This window comes from Nomia melanderi, chromosome 12, assembly GCF_051020985.1.
Source record: "Nomia melanderi isolate GNS246 chromosome 12, iyNomMela1, whole genome shotgun sequence".
NCBI lineage: Eukaryota > Metazoa > Arthropoda > Insecta > Hymenoptera > Halictidae > Nomia > Nomia melanderi.
This window is the reverse complement of record NC_135010.1, coordinates 11094507-11112739: the sequence shown is the minus strand read 5'-3', so window position 1 is coordinate 11112739 and position 18233 is coordinate 11094507. Positions and strand designations below refer to the sequence as shown.

At 45.8% G+C, this 18233-nt stretch overlaps 1 protein-coding gene across 1 annotated transcript in view; it reads left to right on the top strand.

Moving 5' to 3' along the window:
- nudC (nuclear distribution C, dynein complex regulator) overlaps positions 1-18233 on the top strand; it is a 93186-nt gene that overhangs the window by 73971 nt on the left and 982 nt on the right. The window contains exons 5-6 of the mRNA XM_031987941.2: positions 17301-17495; positions 17992-18194. Coding sequence (XP_031843801.1) covers positions 17301-17495; positions 17992-18194 — 398 coding nt within the window. The remainder of the gene's footprint in view (positions 1-17300; positions 17496-17991; positions 18195-18233) is intronic.

Below are 18233 nucleotides of genomic sequence, written 5' to 3'. Positions count from 1 at the left end.
TCGGCAGCTTCATTCATTAACAGTATATCAAGCCTATAATCGAATAACGAATTCTATATTTATTTTACAATCGTCGGAATAGTCTACATCTGTTGCCTTCACCTCTCTATTTCCAAATAATCCATTCTTAATACTCCGTTCTTCCAATTAATCCAACAGAACATAAATCTACCGAACTCCGTAATTCATCATCAGGCGTCCTCTCCGCTGCACCGGCGTTCATACTCGGCGTTAATAAAGACCGTCGAAAGCATCTCCGCGGAAGACGAGCGGCGATCGTCGTCCAGGATCCACGTTGTCACTTGGCGCTCGTAGCCTTGTAACATATACGCAAATAACCCAATAAATCTCGGTATAGGCTAGCTGCTGCGCATCCTTCGGAATCCTTGACACCGACGGCGTAGTGTCACCGGTATCCCTGTCGCTCGGTAGCCGCTCGGCGGACGTTATAACGCGCACGAGCGGAGCCGGATCAAACGTCGCGCGGTTTCCCAATAAGAATGGTGGTCTTCGCCGTCCGCGCGTCCCGCGTCGCTTTTCCCCGCGAACAAGGATGCGTTAATGATCCTTAGATGTTAGTGACCGGCCGGCGAAGCGAGTTCTATCCAGTTTCAGCGATCCTTGCGCTCCCCAGGCAGCTACAGCCTTTACGTTTGCTCAGCGCGTTTCGTTAGGCGTGAGAAAACCTCTGCCGATGATGAAATCACTCTAACTCAAACATCCCGGGGATCGAATCCGGGACAGTTCGGTTTGAAGACCGCTCGTGTATCTATTGGGAACTTCGGAACGTGATTTTCGAAGTGGAGCGAAGTCTCCACCGCAATTAGCACTCGAATAACCAAATACAGTACGCACCGCTGATACGGTCGCCGCTCGGAGACTTCGATGCGCGGTGAGCGGTATCGTCCAGTGATTTCAACGCGTGTTAAGTACCGTCGCCGGTGATTTCAACGCGCGTTAAGCACCATCGCGGTCTTGAGTGTTGTTATACGCGTGTTAGCGTGTTCAGTGTATATTTATGTAATTTATAGTAACACCTTGGTCTCGTTTTACGAGAAGATCGAAAGACCGACACGCATTAAACTTTTATAACGACGGATCGCCGGGATGCGAGGACGACCGACTTTCTATTGGATACTCCTACTGGGAGGCTAATAGATATTAATCTACCATTGTTCGTTAATTTCTATATCAATATACTATATCAACACAATATTATTCCCTAAGTAAAGACTGTTTTCATTCCTCCCGTATGAATGATGACCGACAGAAGTCGAATGTTCCACGACGGAATTGCCGGTCCTGTTTCATAGATGAATTCGATGATGATCACGCAGGCGAGAGAGTTGAAAGGAAGAGGCACGGGAAAGATAGGCGTCTATGATTCACGCGTTGCAAAATTAGGTGAATTGTCCGCCGAGGTGAGAAGCGTGCGCATTAAGACACCGTTGGCTCTCGTAGCCTACCGGCGAAACTACGATGCTCGCTTTGCGACATAATAACACCTCGCGTTTCTTTCTCGGCCGGGCGAAAAGAAACTGTAACAACGTATTGGGCAATCCGAGATAGCATCCTATTTCGTCCACGAATTTCCAACGCTCGCCGATTCCTCCCGAGCACGAGGCAGCAACTTTCCTCCGGTATCTTCGGCTCCGAGCAGGCTCATCCGTCAGCCCGAAAACGCATTACCCGGTTTGATAAACATTGATTAACGCGCGGCGGCCTCGTGGGCCGCGTTTAGTTTCTCTTTAATGGCGAATTACACTTTTACTCGGCGGACAATGGCGTTCGATGATGAACGCTCGTTGCGCAAACGCTGGAATCCTCTCTCGCCCGGGCCGGGCCGATGGTTTCTTTCACGATTCGCGTGTGAGCCTTCTACGGCGATGAATTCCCTGAATTATCGAGGGATCGCCGGGAGATTACGATCGACCGGCCGCGTGATAATCGGTTGACCCGGATCAGAACCGTTTCCCAATCCCCGGGGTCGTTCGATTATCAATTAACCGCGGCGCGGTTCTCTCCGGCCGCAACGGAGGAGGCTGCCCGGCCGAGATCGTAATAACTGAAAACCCGTGTACACCGTTCGAACGTAACGAGAACGATGGTAACGATTACGATGTCAATGGCGGCTGTGGCAGGAGCCGGTGCACAAGAAGCCGATGCACCGCGAATGGCGCAACGATCGGAGACGGTTAAACGAACATCTGCCCGGACGGGACGCGTCGGAGAATAGAACGTTCGGAGGGACATGAAATTGCTTTTAAGTAGCTGCTCGTGTTGTCTGGTCGCGGCGCTATTGTCTGTCCACTGGACGATCGTTGCGTAATTGTGTAGTATTGGATCGGTTATGATTTGTGATCGGTCGATTGTTTGGTAATGAAGCTGAGTTGTCGGATGTGAATGGCTCGATATCGGTGCTGAGCGATTTCAATAATGGATGCTGGGATTCAGTGAACTTTAAATGATTAGATGCTCGATCGGTCCTGTAGATTATTAGATGCAACGATTAGACGCTGATAACCAATCTTCTAGATTATTAACTCGATTATCAGAAAGTGATCTAGTTTATTAAAGAATGTAGATAGAAGTGCAGAAGGTTGATCTAGCGATTCTCCGAAGACTCTCCTGGCGGACACGTTTACCAGCGACTTGTTGCACAATCGTCGAAAGGAGCAGTTCGGTAGCGAATAGGAGCAGCGTGGGTGAACGACTAGGGTTATCTTCAGCTAGAATCGTGGAGAACGGCTCAGTGGCTCGTTAAGGAACCACCGGCGTGTTTAACTCGCGAGCAACGCGAAACTCGTATTAGACCATGACTGACCATGGAGTTCGTAATCCGTTGACTTGCGGTCGCCAGAAATTTAACTCGTAATTACCTGTTCGAAGTATACAAGCTAGAAGACAATAATTCGTATTGTTTCTGGAAACGTTATGCAAAACGCGAAGGGGCTCGTAGACGCGATGTCGTCCAGCGTTCCTTGACACGAATGCACGCGTCGGATACGATAAATTTTTAGATAGGACTCTAATCGCGTCTCCACGTGAAATATTGCCGCCGAGTGCCGGCCGGTTGTAATTAAATACATAATAATCCTCTCCGCGATTGGGTGCATCGTCGATTACCGCGTTTCCACGGTGGTTCGAGGGACGTACGCGGAATGCATCGGACCGTTCAAAGGAGCCTATTCCCGTCGTCTCTATTTATGAGCCATTACGGTAATTGCACTCCCGTTTAAACGGAATGGCTTCCGAATGAAGAGACCGGCGGTTATAAACGTTACACCTTTTTGTTCCTTCGCTGATTCGAAAACACACAATACGTTCCTACTTCTAACTTCCCTCGGAAGCTTCTTCCATTCAAAATCATTCGATTCACGTATTCCCACCAGGAACATCGATACACACGACGCCTGTGAAATTTCATTTCCGACAAAACACTCGGACCATTCGTTAAGTTTCGATCAACGGCCTCACCATTCAAGGATTAAATCTCTTCATAAGAGGCCCCGTTCGAACCGAGGAGTCCCTTGATCACCCTTAATCACACCTCGATGACGCAGATCGTCGCGAGAGTATGATTTAATCCGACAGAACGGCAATAAAAGGAGGAGTAAATTGGCGTGAAGACGTTCATAGCTCTCGGCCCACCCTTATCCCCTGTGTTTTCATTTGATGGCTGCAGGCGGTCGCCTCCCCCCCGCGCTTCCTCCCGCTCCATACCGTTCTCCACCTCTCGATTTCACTTTTGGCGGCCGCGCCACCGATCGACGCTTCGCCTCGTTCTCCTCGTCGCGTCTGTGTTCCATTGCGCAACCGCCCTGTTGCGCGCGCGAGGCTCGCGCGTTCGCCTCGCGATCGCAGCCGGCGAACACCAGCTTCTCCTCGGGATCTGCGCGTGCGCCGCCGCGAACGCGTGCCCAATAAGTGTATCGGCCGCTGGCGTAACGCGCGAGAAGGGAAAAGTTTCCCCGTCGATTGTTTGTATCTCTTTATTCCGCGGCTCGGTAACACGTGTATCGATACCATCGGCCGACCGGGCGCCGCTACGCGCGCGATGCTTGTTCCCCCGTTGCTCCCGTTTTTTCGATGGTTATTAACGCGTTCGCTAACAGCGGCTCGTTCTTGTACTTACCTGGATGTCGTGTTTTAAAGAGCGATCGATCGGCTTCGAGTATACCGTTGCTCGGCAATGGGCTCGGGGAAATTGGATCGTCGGATTTCAGGTTGCGCGGAGGTCGAGAGAATCGACAGCGTTTGAACTTGAAATGTTTCACGTGTACTTGAACATTTGAATTCGAGAATATGAATACGATCATTCGAAAATTGGCAAATTTGAATTTAGAAGCTGTACATCGACTATGCACCGGTGCTTCATCCGCGCAGACGCGGTTCCGCGTAAAGCAAACCTGTTCGCCGCCACTAAATCTCGCAGGACACTTTCCTGTTCGACCACCCTACAGATACCATCACGCCTATCCGCGCCCGGGACATATTACCCAACCGAAGAACGATCGATTTCCGGCCCCGTCCAATCTGTCGTCGGGCAGTGATTCACGAAAATTGATTAATATCGTCCAATTATCATAAATCCCGGGTAATGATGCAATATGATGATTAGGGGGATCAGGAAACCGTCGGCGCCGCTAAATTCCGTAAAATTTAAGCGGCCGGATTCCTGATTCATGTAAATTTCCAGGACACAGCCACCGTATACCAGAACGATGATCGATGACGAGCGGCGAACGAGGGAACTGTTCCTTTTTCGTCCCTCCTGCCTCCTCTTTCGACGTGCATCCTCTCTCTCTTTGTTTTTCTCTCTGTTTATCGCCGGCCGATCGTAACATTACGCCATTGGCGTCGAGGTGGCGATGCGAAACGTTCGGGCAGAGAGAAGGGGGCCGCGAGGACGCGAAAAAGTCCGCGATGGACCGAGGAGGGACGGACGCGGAGGCAAGGCCGTTCTTTGACCCGAAACGTGGCCGGCTCGGCGCCAATTTTTCGGGAGGAACCGGTCCCCGTGGAGCCCTGGAATTTTTACACGGCGAAACCGTGTGCCAGCTACGGCGGCGGCAACGAGAAACCGACGCTAACACCTGCCTTTTGCTAATATATCGACGGCCTATAAGGTTTCCATCGATTAACGTCACCGATTGCAACTGTGTCCTCGTCGGCGATCGTTGATCACCGGCAAATCGATCCACGAAAAGTAGTTGCCGGTTCATTGGTATTCTTACTGTTGTTGCTTCCATATCAATTATTCAGCAGCTTTATGGAAGAACCTGTGGCCATTCGGACCCTTTTTTAGTTGCCCGTCCAGAGGACGTAATCGATTTTTGCTTCAAATTTTAGGGAATCCTCTTCGCGTGCGATAGTGGTTTCAAGTTAATTCTTATATAGATGTAAACAATAATATGATAATGATTGTTTTCTATAATTTGAGTATAAAGGAAATTAAAGGAAAAGATGGAAGAAATCGACAACGTGCCGAGAGAGATAGGCCTGATTATTGATTCAAATACAACTTTCAATAGAGAGGAAGCTAATATCGAATAATTCTCGATGCATTTCACAGAATTCACCGTCCCGTCCTTCTTCCAGAAAGTTTCTCAATAATCCGTAATGATAATTTCTTGCTTTGGAGTGTTCTCTGTACCCGGTGAACATTCACTTTTCGAGGATCTCAACTTCTTTGTAGATCCTATCTCCTCCACCCCTGGTGTCGTGACGTCACTCGTGCATTCGCCACAATGCGGGATGCATAAAATTGCGCGTGTTCGGCTGCGCGGTGCGTTTAAGATGGAAAAATTGCTCGGTTAGCGAGTCGAAAGAATTACGTGTACGAGTATCCGAGCGGTGGATGTAGATCCCCGAAGGCCGCCGACTGCATCGAACTCTAACAAAAATCGCGGAGCGAGCGCCTGGAACATATTGCAACTGGGCTTTCCATCATTACTTAATCCCCCGGTATCGCTGAACCACGCTCGCTCCGGCGATTAACGAAATTACAAAACAGCCGCTCGCGTGAACCCGTGCTGCCCGTCCCGAGTGTCTCGAGCGAGAAACGCAGAATGCCGGTCGCCTATGAAAGATCGGACGGCATTCGACGCGTCCCCACAAATCGTTGTCCGTTCCGATATACGAGTTTCGCTCGCCGGACTTCGAATGGTGACAAATACATTGTGAATCTTTATGCAAATTCCCGTTCTTCTGGACTGATTTATAAGAGCGACGATTGAACAGCGATACCGTGCGTCTCCGCGATGAATTCTGTCGGCCTAGAATTAATCGATACATCGTCGAAACTCTGTCACTTACGCATAAACAACATTCTCGACGAGTTAGTCATTATCAGTTACCTTTTTTCTTTATCCTCGGAGAATAACAAACAGACTTCCACCGTTCGTCTGATCGTTTCAATTGTTATTGCGTCGAATTATCTCTTCGGTATCTACAAGTCCATCCATAATCCAGCAGCGAACAGTAGAGAAACAGATTTACAATCGTTGTTCCCGTGGTAGCCATAAAAGAGTTACATAAACGTCACGATTCCCCGTGCATGGCTACCATTGTACCACCATGGATCGCTGCGTCTCCGTGGTTCACCTTAAGCCGGATACACAGGCGCACGCGCCGCCTCTATCTGGGCCTTGCATCTCTCTAGCCGGCCCTCCGCTCCTCCCGCGACAGCCTCGTTGTTCACGGTGTGCACGTGCTCGCGTGGAAACGTTACGGTGTTCACCTGTGCCGCGATGCGGTGCACCTGTGTGCGAAACCCAGCGCGATCGAGCGAACCTCATCGATCTTCCCTGTCCTCCGCTTTATTCCTCGCTTTTACCTGGCTACGGTCGCGGATCGGTCAGAAGCTACGCTTTCATATCGATGTGAAATCTCCTCGGCGAGGGAAACGGGTACTCGTCATTTTTATTCGCGTTTTCTTTTGTTTGGTCAGGTAACGTTCGCTGCGCTTCGTTGGATTGTGACGCGCGTAACGAACCATTGTTCTGCGTTGACGGGTAATATTGAGGCTCTAAGGGTTGTTTTCACTCCACAGAATCAGTGAACGATGAAAGATATGCTCGAATACTGAAATATTCTAGAAATCGGTAAAATTGAAAATGGAGTCGGAATTTTTATTTCCAAAGTTCTCGTCGTATCTTCATGGACGACACTTACCACGCATTGAAATCTCCCAGCTGCCTCGCAGCGTACACCTCGTCTTCCGTTGAACTTATTCCAACATCTATATGAATGATCCCTTTGTCAGCTATGCAAGTCACACTTGCATATAGAAAAAGACCCAACAATATCAATAAATAAACTCTCCCATGAAGCCACCAACAATAACTCCTTATGCCATCCGACGCGAGGACTTTCGCGAGTCCCCGCGCATCCCTGAAAAGGCGAGTGACGCATCGTTTTAGAATCGCGCCCGGCGAACCGGAAAATGCACAATGCACCGTCCGCTGCACAAAGGGTCCACGATGCGCCTGCGAATTCGTTATTCGCATTAACGATCGTCCGATAAACGCGAGCGCGCGCGGCGTCATTCGAGTGCGCCGCTTTGAATGGCACGGGGCCGAACGATCGCGCCGATAAAAACGATCGACGTCGACGATAGCTCCGCGGCCATTGTTCCCCTTATCGTGTTTCGCCTCTTCCGTGAAAGGACTCGCTCTTCCAACCCTCTTTAACCGCGAGCCGCGCGATGAACGACCGTCAGCGCACAATGAACGAACTCTCATCGTACGTCTGCGTATCGCCGCCGCCCATCGAACCCGAATAATGCCTTCGCGAATCGATATCGCCGACATCGTCGTAATGATCCAATTAACGTCGAGCACCGGATCGTTGTTTTCGTCCTCGCCGCGGGTGCCCGGCGTGATTTATTCGCGTGAAAGGGAGGAAATCACGTCCTCGTTTCGCGGTCTGAGAAACTCCGTGACGCTCTTTCTAGAGGCGAAAAATACGAAAAGAAACAAAGTGACGCCGCTCTGGCGGGTGGGGGAGGGAGGGGAAACGTATCTGTCTCGATTACCGTGAAATTAAGTGCTCGAACGAGAGAAAAAAAGCCGGTCGGAATGTAAATTCGTAGTTTTGAACGTTTTTACGATACGGGACGTGACCTCCTTTATAAAATATATAATGCGCACGTCCGTTCTGGAAAGGAACATGCGCCACACGGTCGTAATTAAGAGAATGATTTACAGATAAAAATGAACGTGCGCGCGATTAAAAACCCCCCGAGTCCCATTTCACGGGCGTTTGAGCCGCTCACGTTACTATGTCAATGTCTCGCTGACACGGTGTGTCTAACCGTACTATTCGTTCGCCGCGGATCCGCGACGTGAATGTTAAGCGCCCTTCGTCGGCCTTGGTCGGGCCTAATCAATTGGAATCTAATCGTTGCGTCTTCGAAATGGTAACTCTCGGGTGTCGTTAATATTAATCATAGAATCTCCTTTGATCGTATTGCTGAATATTCTCTGATCGGACAAGCTTCGATGATTATGAGTCTCCTGTCTTCCGAACATTCGACGAGCGTTATTTTCGCTTCTACCTCGATCTTACCTGCGAAACGTCCACCGACGGGGCCTGAAGAGGGCATTATCCCTTTCCATCGCTACTTGCGTCGGTAATTATTATTATAGACGCCGGGTCAAGGACTGTTTTCGACGGAAACTTGTTTACCTCTCGAATGATCGATCGATCGGCAATGCTCGAGGCTTTTATCTCCGCGCAGGATGTTTTAGAATATTTAACCCTCGGATCTCGGACACGGCACGCTCGAGAATAAATTTGACCATTAATGTATGCGATTTCAAACAACGGGTAAAATTGGAAACTGGACTCGAAGGAATGTCCCCTGAGAAATGGGACTAATATTCTTTATCTTTGTTGTCGCATAGTTTCGATCCATTTTTTGGTATAACTCACGGATCCCTCGTGATTTCTCTGTTTATTTCGACGTTAATCTTAGGATCGAACACGCTTGACGGATGTGTCTTTGGCGTAATTCAGTCCCCGCGACACAAAACACCGCCGGACAACGTCATTAATCAAAAGCGGCGATAGAGAAGCCGACGTTCCTCTGTGGAGTAGATCATCGGGATGACTTTTAGTTTAGATCGGTAAACACCGTCGCGCGTGTCGCGTCTGTTTTCGACGATGACGAGGAGGAGCGTCGCGAATTCAAAGGTCTCTCGACGAGTGAAGGAAAGAAGCAAAAGCGGAATTAGGGATGTACTCGATTAACCGACTCACTATATTCCGAGACCTAGATTTCCTAGACTCTTCGTTGAATTCGAACTCAATCATTTCGACCTTTAAATAGCAACTCGAGACACGATTGAATATTACAAATATTCTCGAATCTACATTTATTGTTACTTTCAGTTCCCAAATTAAATCCGTTAATCGAGGTCTTACTTAACCCGTACGATAAGCTATTCCCAATGACAAGTGAGACTCACGTTCAACATATATAGAGCAATAATAAAAATCAATGCTATCTATTATCCCGAAGCTAAGATTAAACTTTGCTATTCTAAACGTTGTTACTCTTGAATTAGATTTGCGATCATCAGAGAATTATTTTTTTCTTTCGAATGATTGACCCTAAGATTCGGACGATCGTGGCCGCGATGATAATTGTACCTGTCAACGGATTAACACTAGAACTATCGAGCATTTAATTAGTTTTATATAGTTTTGTATAATTTTATATAGTTTTATATAGTTTTATATAGTTTTATATAGTTTTATATAGTTCTACACACTTTTATATAGTTTTGTATAGTTTTATATGGTTTCATACAGTTTTATATGGTATCATATAGTTTTGTATAGTTTTATATGGTATCATATAGTTTTATATGGTTTTATATGGTTTCATACAATTTTATATAGGTTTATATGCAATTCCTATAAAAACTGTAACAACAGATTACTTTCAGTGTCTTCAGACATTCATTATAGTACTCTAGTGAAACTATTTCTTTTCAAAACCATTTCGAATATTCAATGCTTCGAAGATGTCAATAATTGCTAAACAAAACAATCGAAACCAGTCATTTTGACTGGTAGTTCCAGTGTTAAGGGACTCGTAAGACGGTCGTGTGAAAACGCACGTCAGGTTCGGCTCCAGTGAGTAACGAGCGAGCTATTCGATTGCGCAACGGCGCGGCAGGGTACGGGCGCCGGTGCTCGATTATCAAGGATTCCGGCGAAGCGCCAAATAAATCGGTCCCCGGCGCTGCAACCTTCGGGTATCGGCCGTTGAACGGGTCCTCGCTCTATGTTCCACGATGACGCGGCGGTTTCTCGATCGCGTGACTTCCTCGGGGAGTCGCGGTCCAAAATCCTTCGCGAATCACGGTTTCGTTAGAGGATGATTCGCGAGTGACGCGGCGAAGGAAAAATGACATCAGGGGTTGAGGAACTGTTCCTTCATCTTGGCTGATTCATGTTCGTCCGTGGACTGAAGTGCTTGGCAAAGAAAACTCAGCGTAGAAAAATGTAAGAAAAACAGTTAAGAGGCGATCGAAGTATCTGATTAATATTTTTGCAGTGTAAATAAGTACTCGATTCGTTGTCTTCAAAGTTCCTTGAAGTATCATTTTCATTGAAATGCCGTTTTGCGTTAGATATACTTGAATTTGTGTGAACCAGTTCGATGTAATTTATTTCAACGTACGACTAGATGCATTCGTAATCGAATGATTGTAAAACGAGCATAATTAGTGTTCTTCGGTTAATTCGAAAGAAAGTTTATGTTCGTGGTGTCCGCGTGTGTATCGATCGAGAGTGAAGTAATTTTATATCGATCCACATTCATGTTTTTAAATCGTCTTAATAAATTTATGAACGATTTCTGCGGTTTCCTCATCGTCTCGCTTCACCGGTCGATCAGGTGGCCAAGCAGAAAGGGATCATCAAACGGCACTAAAAGCTGTCCGCCCGTTCGCCTCGGAGCCGCGAAACGTTCGCTCGTCGACGGCGCGAAGCGAAACAAAGTAACATTCTCATATCGTGTCATTTCGTTAACGTAATCGCTTCTTTTGTTCTCTTAAATTCAAGGCTGCGTTTCAGCACCGCGGCGATTCTTGACACGCCGCTGCCTCCTTAATTGTTTTCTCTATAGAAGGCATTTATTGTTCTCGAGCGTGTCTACCCTTAACTACGTCGTTCCTTGTCATGATTGGCAATTCAGATATAACGAGACTATTATATTCCTCGGTATTCTGCGCCATTCAGAATGTCTTCTAAGTCTTCCAGCCTTGGACCTTTGAAAATATCAAATGCCATTTGTATTCTTGTTTTGCAAATACTTGGTGTCTGACAAACAACAATGAATTCCTATTTTCTATAGTATATTTTTTTATATTCTATTTTCTATAGTATATTTTTCTATATTCTACTTTCTATATTTTATTTTCTATATTTTATTTCCTATATTCTATTTTCTATATTTTATTTTCTATATTTTATTTCCTATATTATATTTCCTAGATTCTATTTCCTATATTCTATTTTCTATATTCTATTCTCTATATTCTATTTTCTACATTTTATTTCCTATATTATATTTTCTATATTCTATTTTCTATATTCTATTTTCTATATTTTATTTCCTATATTTTCCTATATTTTCCCATACTTTTGTATATTTTCCTACATTTTTCTACACTTATCTACATTTTCCTACATTTCTCTATACTTGTCTATATTTTCCTATATTTTTCTATACTTTTATATATTTCCCTACATTTTCCTACACTTGTCAATATTTTCCTACACTTGTCTACATTTTCCTACACTTGTCTACATTTCCCTATACTTGTCTATACTCTTCTATATTTCCCTACACTTCCCCATACTCTCTCACAGTCCCAATCTCCCCCAAACTCCCCCTATCCATCAACTCCACTTCAACGTCCTTCGACACGCTCAAAGCCTCTAAACTCGATTCCCAGACAGACACCGCACGATCATCACCCTAGATAGATCGTCTCGGATCACGTTATCCGCAGACGCACTCCGCGATGATACAAGTTCAGAAAAACGCGGGAGACAAACGTTTATGACGACTGGCTGCGGAGGGAGGTAGGGATAATGGGCACGAGGGAGCGTCGATTGAAAATTACAGGATCCCCCTCATCGGTTGCAAATCGTCGACGGCGTTCCATCGTTGCGAGCCGTCCGTAAGCGGCAACCGTACATAATGACGCGGACCGCGGCGTGCATATGGGCAGACAGCGTGCGTATGATCTCGGAGCGGTTACAGGTGGATGGAACGCGCGCGTTTCGCAAGTACACGGGACCTCGGATCGTCGATGGCGTCGATAGTCACTGCAGAACACAGCTGCGAGTGGCGGAAACGTTTCATTATTCGCGGCGAGGGGTGTTATTATTAATAATTTTCTTAATCTACCGCTGCTGGGGTCATCGCTCGAACCCTTTATACAACATTTGCAACATGTGCTGTTAAATTACTCCGATAACTAGCCATTCGTAACACTTCGTTGCGTTTTTACCATTCCAACAGTAAAATCTTCGATTTAACCCCTTCGGGCTGCGTTTAAATTTCAACTTCGAACGAGGAAGAATCTCAAGACTTTCTACGTCGGTTGGTAGTAGAATTTAAGTGGAATGTGACGTTAGGCTTGCGATGAAGATTGGATTTAACACTAGAACTACCGTACCAGTCAAAATGACTCATTTCAGTTTTTCTGTTTCACAATTATTGATATCTTCGAAGCTTTGAATATTCGAAATGATTTTGAAAAGAAATAGTTTCACTAGAGTACTATAATGAATGTCTGAAGAAACTGAAAATAATCTATTGTTACAATTTTTATAGGAATTGCATATAAACTTATATAAAACTGTATGAAACCATATAAAACTATACAAAACGATATAAAACCGTGTAGAACTGATAGAAATCGAAAATGATCTATTACCACAATATTCATAGCAATTAGATTTCAATGGTACCAAATGCTCGGTAGTTCTAGTGTTAAGTATGAACATTATTCCTTGTTTTAACCCTTTCCACTTCAAAAATTTGTTACTAGAAATATTCAATTTATTTTTATGAGATATAAATGACATTTTTTCAACTAACTTAACGAGGAATCTATTCACAGAATAAGGGGAACAATGGTATTCGATTTCCACATTTCACGTATCGACAGATTACTCGAGACTTAATGTTAAATACGGAATTTTACAATTTGGATGCACCAATCGAGTGGTGACTGAGAGGCACCTTTGGAGTGCAAATCTCATCCATCTTTCAAAGGGTTAATGGAATCAGGAATCTTTTGTTTGGCGCCGGTAGGACTCGTTCGGATCGTTTTTCGGGTTTTTCTCGAGGTTTTCGGGAGTTCTACTAATCTCAACAGTTCTAAATCCTGTCCCTCCACTTTCACAAAATTTCGAGGATGTACGTAAATGAATGTAAGATTTTGTTTGCATTCGTTCGATAGCTTCGCACACGACACCAATGCGACACCGGACGGCACAGTGTTAAGTTTAAACTGTGCTGTCCTTCTGTCATAGATACTTGTATGCGAAGATCGCGTCTAGATTTGTAACGAGTGTTTTCTTTCTCCTAGTTACCCAGCCATAAAACACGCCGACGCTCAACAGAACAAGACAAATTAAACGTTAGCCGTAAAGCATTCCACGCGTAAACCAGAAGCCTCTCAACATCTTGTCGGCTCTTCCATAAAACAATCTACTCCCGTGTAACCTGGTCTTCCCAGCGAATCGTAAACTCCCACCGTAACTGAATGGCCAGTAATATCCAAGAATCACGCGTGAATACGAAAAATCCTTACGATCGTTCGTCAACGAAGCATTTAGCGGAATATCGAAACTAAGTCAGATTTATTAACGTGCAATTTCACTGTCCTATCACTGCGATATCTCGCGTGATTCGCAAAAAGCGGTCATTTCGAGACGAATTGACTCGTCGCCGGTGTTAACATATGGCTAATTTTCAGAAAACTGAATTGTGATGGCAATTTTCACTGAGGTCAACTTGTATCGCTATACATAGAAAAACTCAGATGTATTGTGATGTAATATATTTTAAATAGATAATCAATTCGAATTAACCCTTTCAACTCGAGAGGTGACTTGATTTCATGTAGTAAAACTATGAAATTTGATATTCAATATTCAACTGTATATAATGCATCTTTAATGCATATTGCAATTTTTCTTTGAGTTAATTTAAACAAATTTCGTCTAGAAAATGTTAAATATTTCTAATATTAGAAATAGTAGTTAGAAAATGTTAAATATTTCTAATATTAGAAATAGTAGTTAGAAAATGTTAAATATTTCTAATATTAGAAATAGTAGTTAGAAAATCTTAAATATTTCTAATATCAGAAATAGTAGTTAGAAAATCTTAAATATTTCTAACGAAATACTTCCGAGTGCAAAGGGTTAAATTTTATATTTTCTTCAATGATAATTATCAAAGTCGCATAGCTAAGTGTCTTTATATAAAAACGAGATTCCTCGTTATCGGTGCGCAATGCGTCAAGTTTCAAGCAAAAATATTTTGGATCAGTTAGAATCGCTTATCATCATCGCGAGGAGTGTACGATGGTTCGTTGAGGATGATAATCGCCAAAGATGGCTCCTTTCTTGCCAAACATCCACTAGTCACAGTCTACTTGGCTAAGAGATAATCTTCCACAGCCTCTTTGTCGTTCGCCATCGTAATGATATTCCACTTTGTTAACGACGGGCACAAACTCGGTAGCCATGATCCGTTTCCACGCACCGGTGCGCTCGAGACCGTCATCGTCACGCTGGAAATCCAAGAACACGACCGACGCGAGGATGATGATCCCCCGACACTCTCGAAGCTCGCGCCGATACTTCGTCTTTTTTCCTTCGCCTTTTCTTCGAACGATTATGGTTGCGACACGCGACTGGCTACGCTTGATGGATCATCTAGGATTTCGGATTTAATTGTTCCTCTTAATCGTCGCTAACGATGGCCACTGGAGGACATCCGATAAAGGCTGAGATTGGAAGGTTACTGACACTTCGTGGACCTTTAGTGCTGGCAACTCTGTAGTAGATGTTTCTTCGTATTCAACGTTTCTAATTTTCTTCTGATTTATTGATAATTAGGATACGATACGAATGATGTTAAGGTAAATGAGAATCGATTCATTCAAATGAGAATTCTATTCCCACAGCACGATTTCCTTATGCGCGCAATGACGCAAGTGCACCACCCTCTTGCATCTTCGATCTCATCCATCTTTCAAAGGTTAATCATTCAGTTCATGACACGATATGTAGAAAAGAATGCCATCGATAGTCTTGTAATGTCCTGCTCTAGCTTCAATTTGCTATTCAAATTTCATTCATAGCTACTTCCTTTCGTAACGATATTTTTTCCAGCGTTTATCATGAATATTTAGCTACACTCTATATGGTATCGTGCTCTCAAGACTGATCCCCGTTAGTCAGTACTTTCTATCAACTCGGAATAGTCCTTGAAGGTTCCATGCGAATGCTTTAGATAAAATAATTAATCTTAGATACGTTAAGCTCAAAAATCACTGATACCAATCTTGAAGAGGATTCATCGGTTCTCTATTCCGATCGACGTTCAGCGTCTTAAAAGACGAGCTCCGCAACGCAAACAATTGGCCATTATTCGATCCTCGCTCCCATAAAATCGGCTCACGGTGATCATCATCAAGAGAGCTAAATTCGATCCGGGTCTCGCAACGGGGATTAATGAAAAATTAGGTTCTCGTTGCGAAACGGTTTCTGTTGATCTAAGCTACTCCTACAATCATAGCTCCCAATCCTTTCGCTTCTCACGCAATGCACGCGAAACGTTTAATAATACCTCCGCGTTTCTAAAACTCACAAAGTTGATTACTCGTTCAAACATCCAATCATTCAACGTTCCCCGTTCGAAACGCAGCTCCGAGGAATCCCGAAATTCCCAGACGAAACGGCTCGAGAGCTTAAGCCTAAAGGTCGCCGCGGCTCGTAAGCATCTTTGCGTTCAGCACTCCACTCCCAAAGCCAATTTACATTCCAAAATTGTCCCAGTTAATGAAGTAACACGACCCTGCTTGCAACTGGATCCTTTCTAGAGTCGGCGATCCATTTAGAAAGGACTCCGAGTCCACTCCTGTTTCGACGTTCACTCGTCGCCGGTCCACTCTTGACCCTGTTGGGGCCGACAGTGACCTAACACGTCGAGATTCATCGATATACCGTGGATCAATTAAAACCGTTCGCGATTGACCAAGGTATTCGAGGAATGCCTGACCTTTCGCCGCGTCGCCGAGTCCCTTCTTTCCACCAAGGAAACCTGAAGACTGCATTCCCCGTTTCTAAATCGACCAAGGCCCATCCCCAAGGCTGCTGGTCCCAGAATCACGAATCGGAATTGGAGCACGATGATCTCGCGATCGTGCAGGCCCGATCGAGCGGAACGGCGATCCGTCGATCCAATAAACGACCGTATTGTTACAGCGTGCCCACGGATTTTTCGACGCAACCCCTGCGACGCTCTTGTGAAACGACGATAAATATATTCGGCTCGATCCTTGAACCTCCTTTATGAAACAGAAATACTCCCCGGCTTCTCCGGCGACGTCCAATCGTAATCCGCGATTAAATCGGTCCCTGTGTTTGACTTAATCTTGAGTCCCATTTAGGTGGAACCAGTCGGCTCCGCTTAATGCCGCGCAGCGAGCGCGGCGAGAACATTTTTTTCACCTGTTAACGACCGTTCGCGCGTTACCGTGCTCCTCGATCGGCTCTCGCTTATTTATTCCAACGACGGGGGAATTCTTTTGTCGAGTACAATCCGAACTGCGTGTAATGATACCGGGTACAAGTTATCGTCGTCGGATAACCCCCGCGTTATTAATCTGCGCCGCTCCCGGCGCGTATTTCAGGCTTGCTCGCCCGTTAATCACCCGCGCGAGCGTGCTTCGCGAAGTTTGTCCGCCATCGTGGTCAGGGTGCACTTCTTTTTTACAGATCACGTCGGCCGGGTGTACTTTATAACTTCCATTCTCCGAAGTTTTGTTCTCCGCGCGCAGCTGTTTCGATTCTCCTTTGAAACGCCTCTTGAAATATCGCGGTGCGATTTAATGCGAACAAGTTTTTCGAACTTATGGACCTGCGAAGTTGGTAAAAGAGTTTCTATACGTATACGGAAATCTATATTGTGGTTATACAACGAACGTTCTTTTATAGATCACGCAATAATTCGCCGCATTTCTCGGTTGCAGATCAAAATACCGCTGAAAGTGGGGTTCTCGGTGAGGCCGAGGGACGTGACGGTCTCGATCACGAAGAAACACCTGACCTGCGGCGTGAAGGGTCAGCCGGCGATCATCGACGGCGATTTCCCGCACGAAGTCAAAGTCGAGGAGTCCACCTGGGTGATCGAGGACGGGAAAATGCTGCAGCTCAACCTGGAAAAGGTAAGTAACCGGATCATCGGGGCTTCCCGTGGCCTTCCTCTGCAGCGACCTTGCCCGGAAAGTGACTCGAAAGATGCCTATCGACGTTGCACCATAGATCCCAGCCCGAGATATCGTGTATCGTATTATTCGGTGGCCTCGAACGATCGAAACAACGAAGCTCGAAGAGTCTGGGAGCCCAGCCGATTCGTAATCGAGCACCCGTTTAATCGTAATTTAATTGACGCCGCTCGTTTCGCGTTACCGTTGATCCAACGATAATCCGACGGTCTATTTCACGGTCGGAGCGCCGGGATGCTACGCGGTTAATCGATCTTTCCCCCTGCTGTTCGGCGTTACGCGCGTTCGATCGTCGAGCCTTTCACCGATCAGATCCGATCCAGTCGCTTCCTTGGACTCCTGAACTCGACGATGCCGTCCTTTAGCAACCAGGAAGATCCGAAGCGATTTTCTAGCGCCAGATCTCCGTTAAACACCGCCGGTACTTTCATTCCAGGTAAACAAAATGCAATGGTGGGCGCACGTGGTGACCACCGATCCGGAAATCAGCACGAAGAAAGTGAACCCGCAGCCTAGCAAGCTGTCCGATCTCGATGGCGAAACCAGAAGCCTCGTGGAGAAGATGATGTACGATCAGAGACAAAAGCAGCTCGGACTGCCGACCTCCGAGGAGCAAAAGAAGCAGGATGTCATTAAGAAGTATGGGTATACTTAGATCGTAGCGCTTGAATCGCCGGC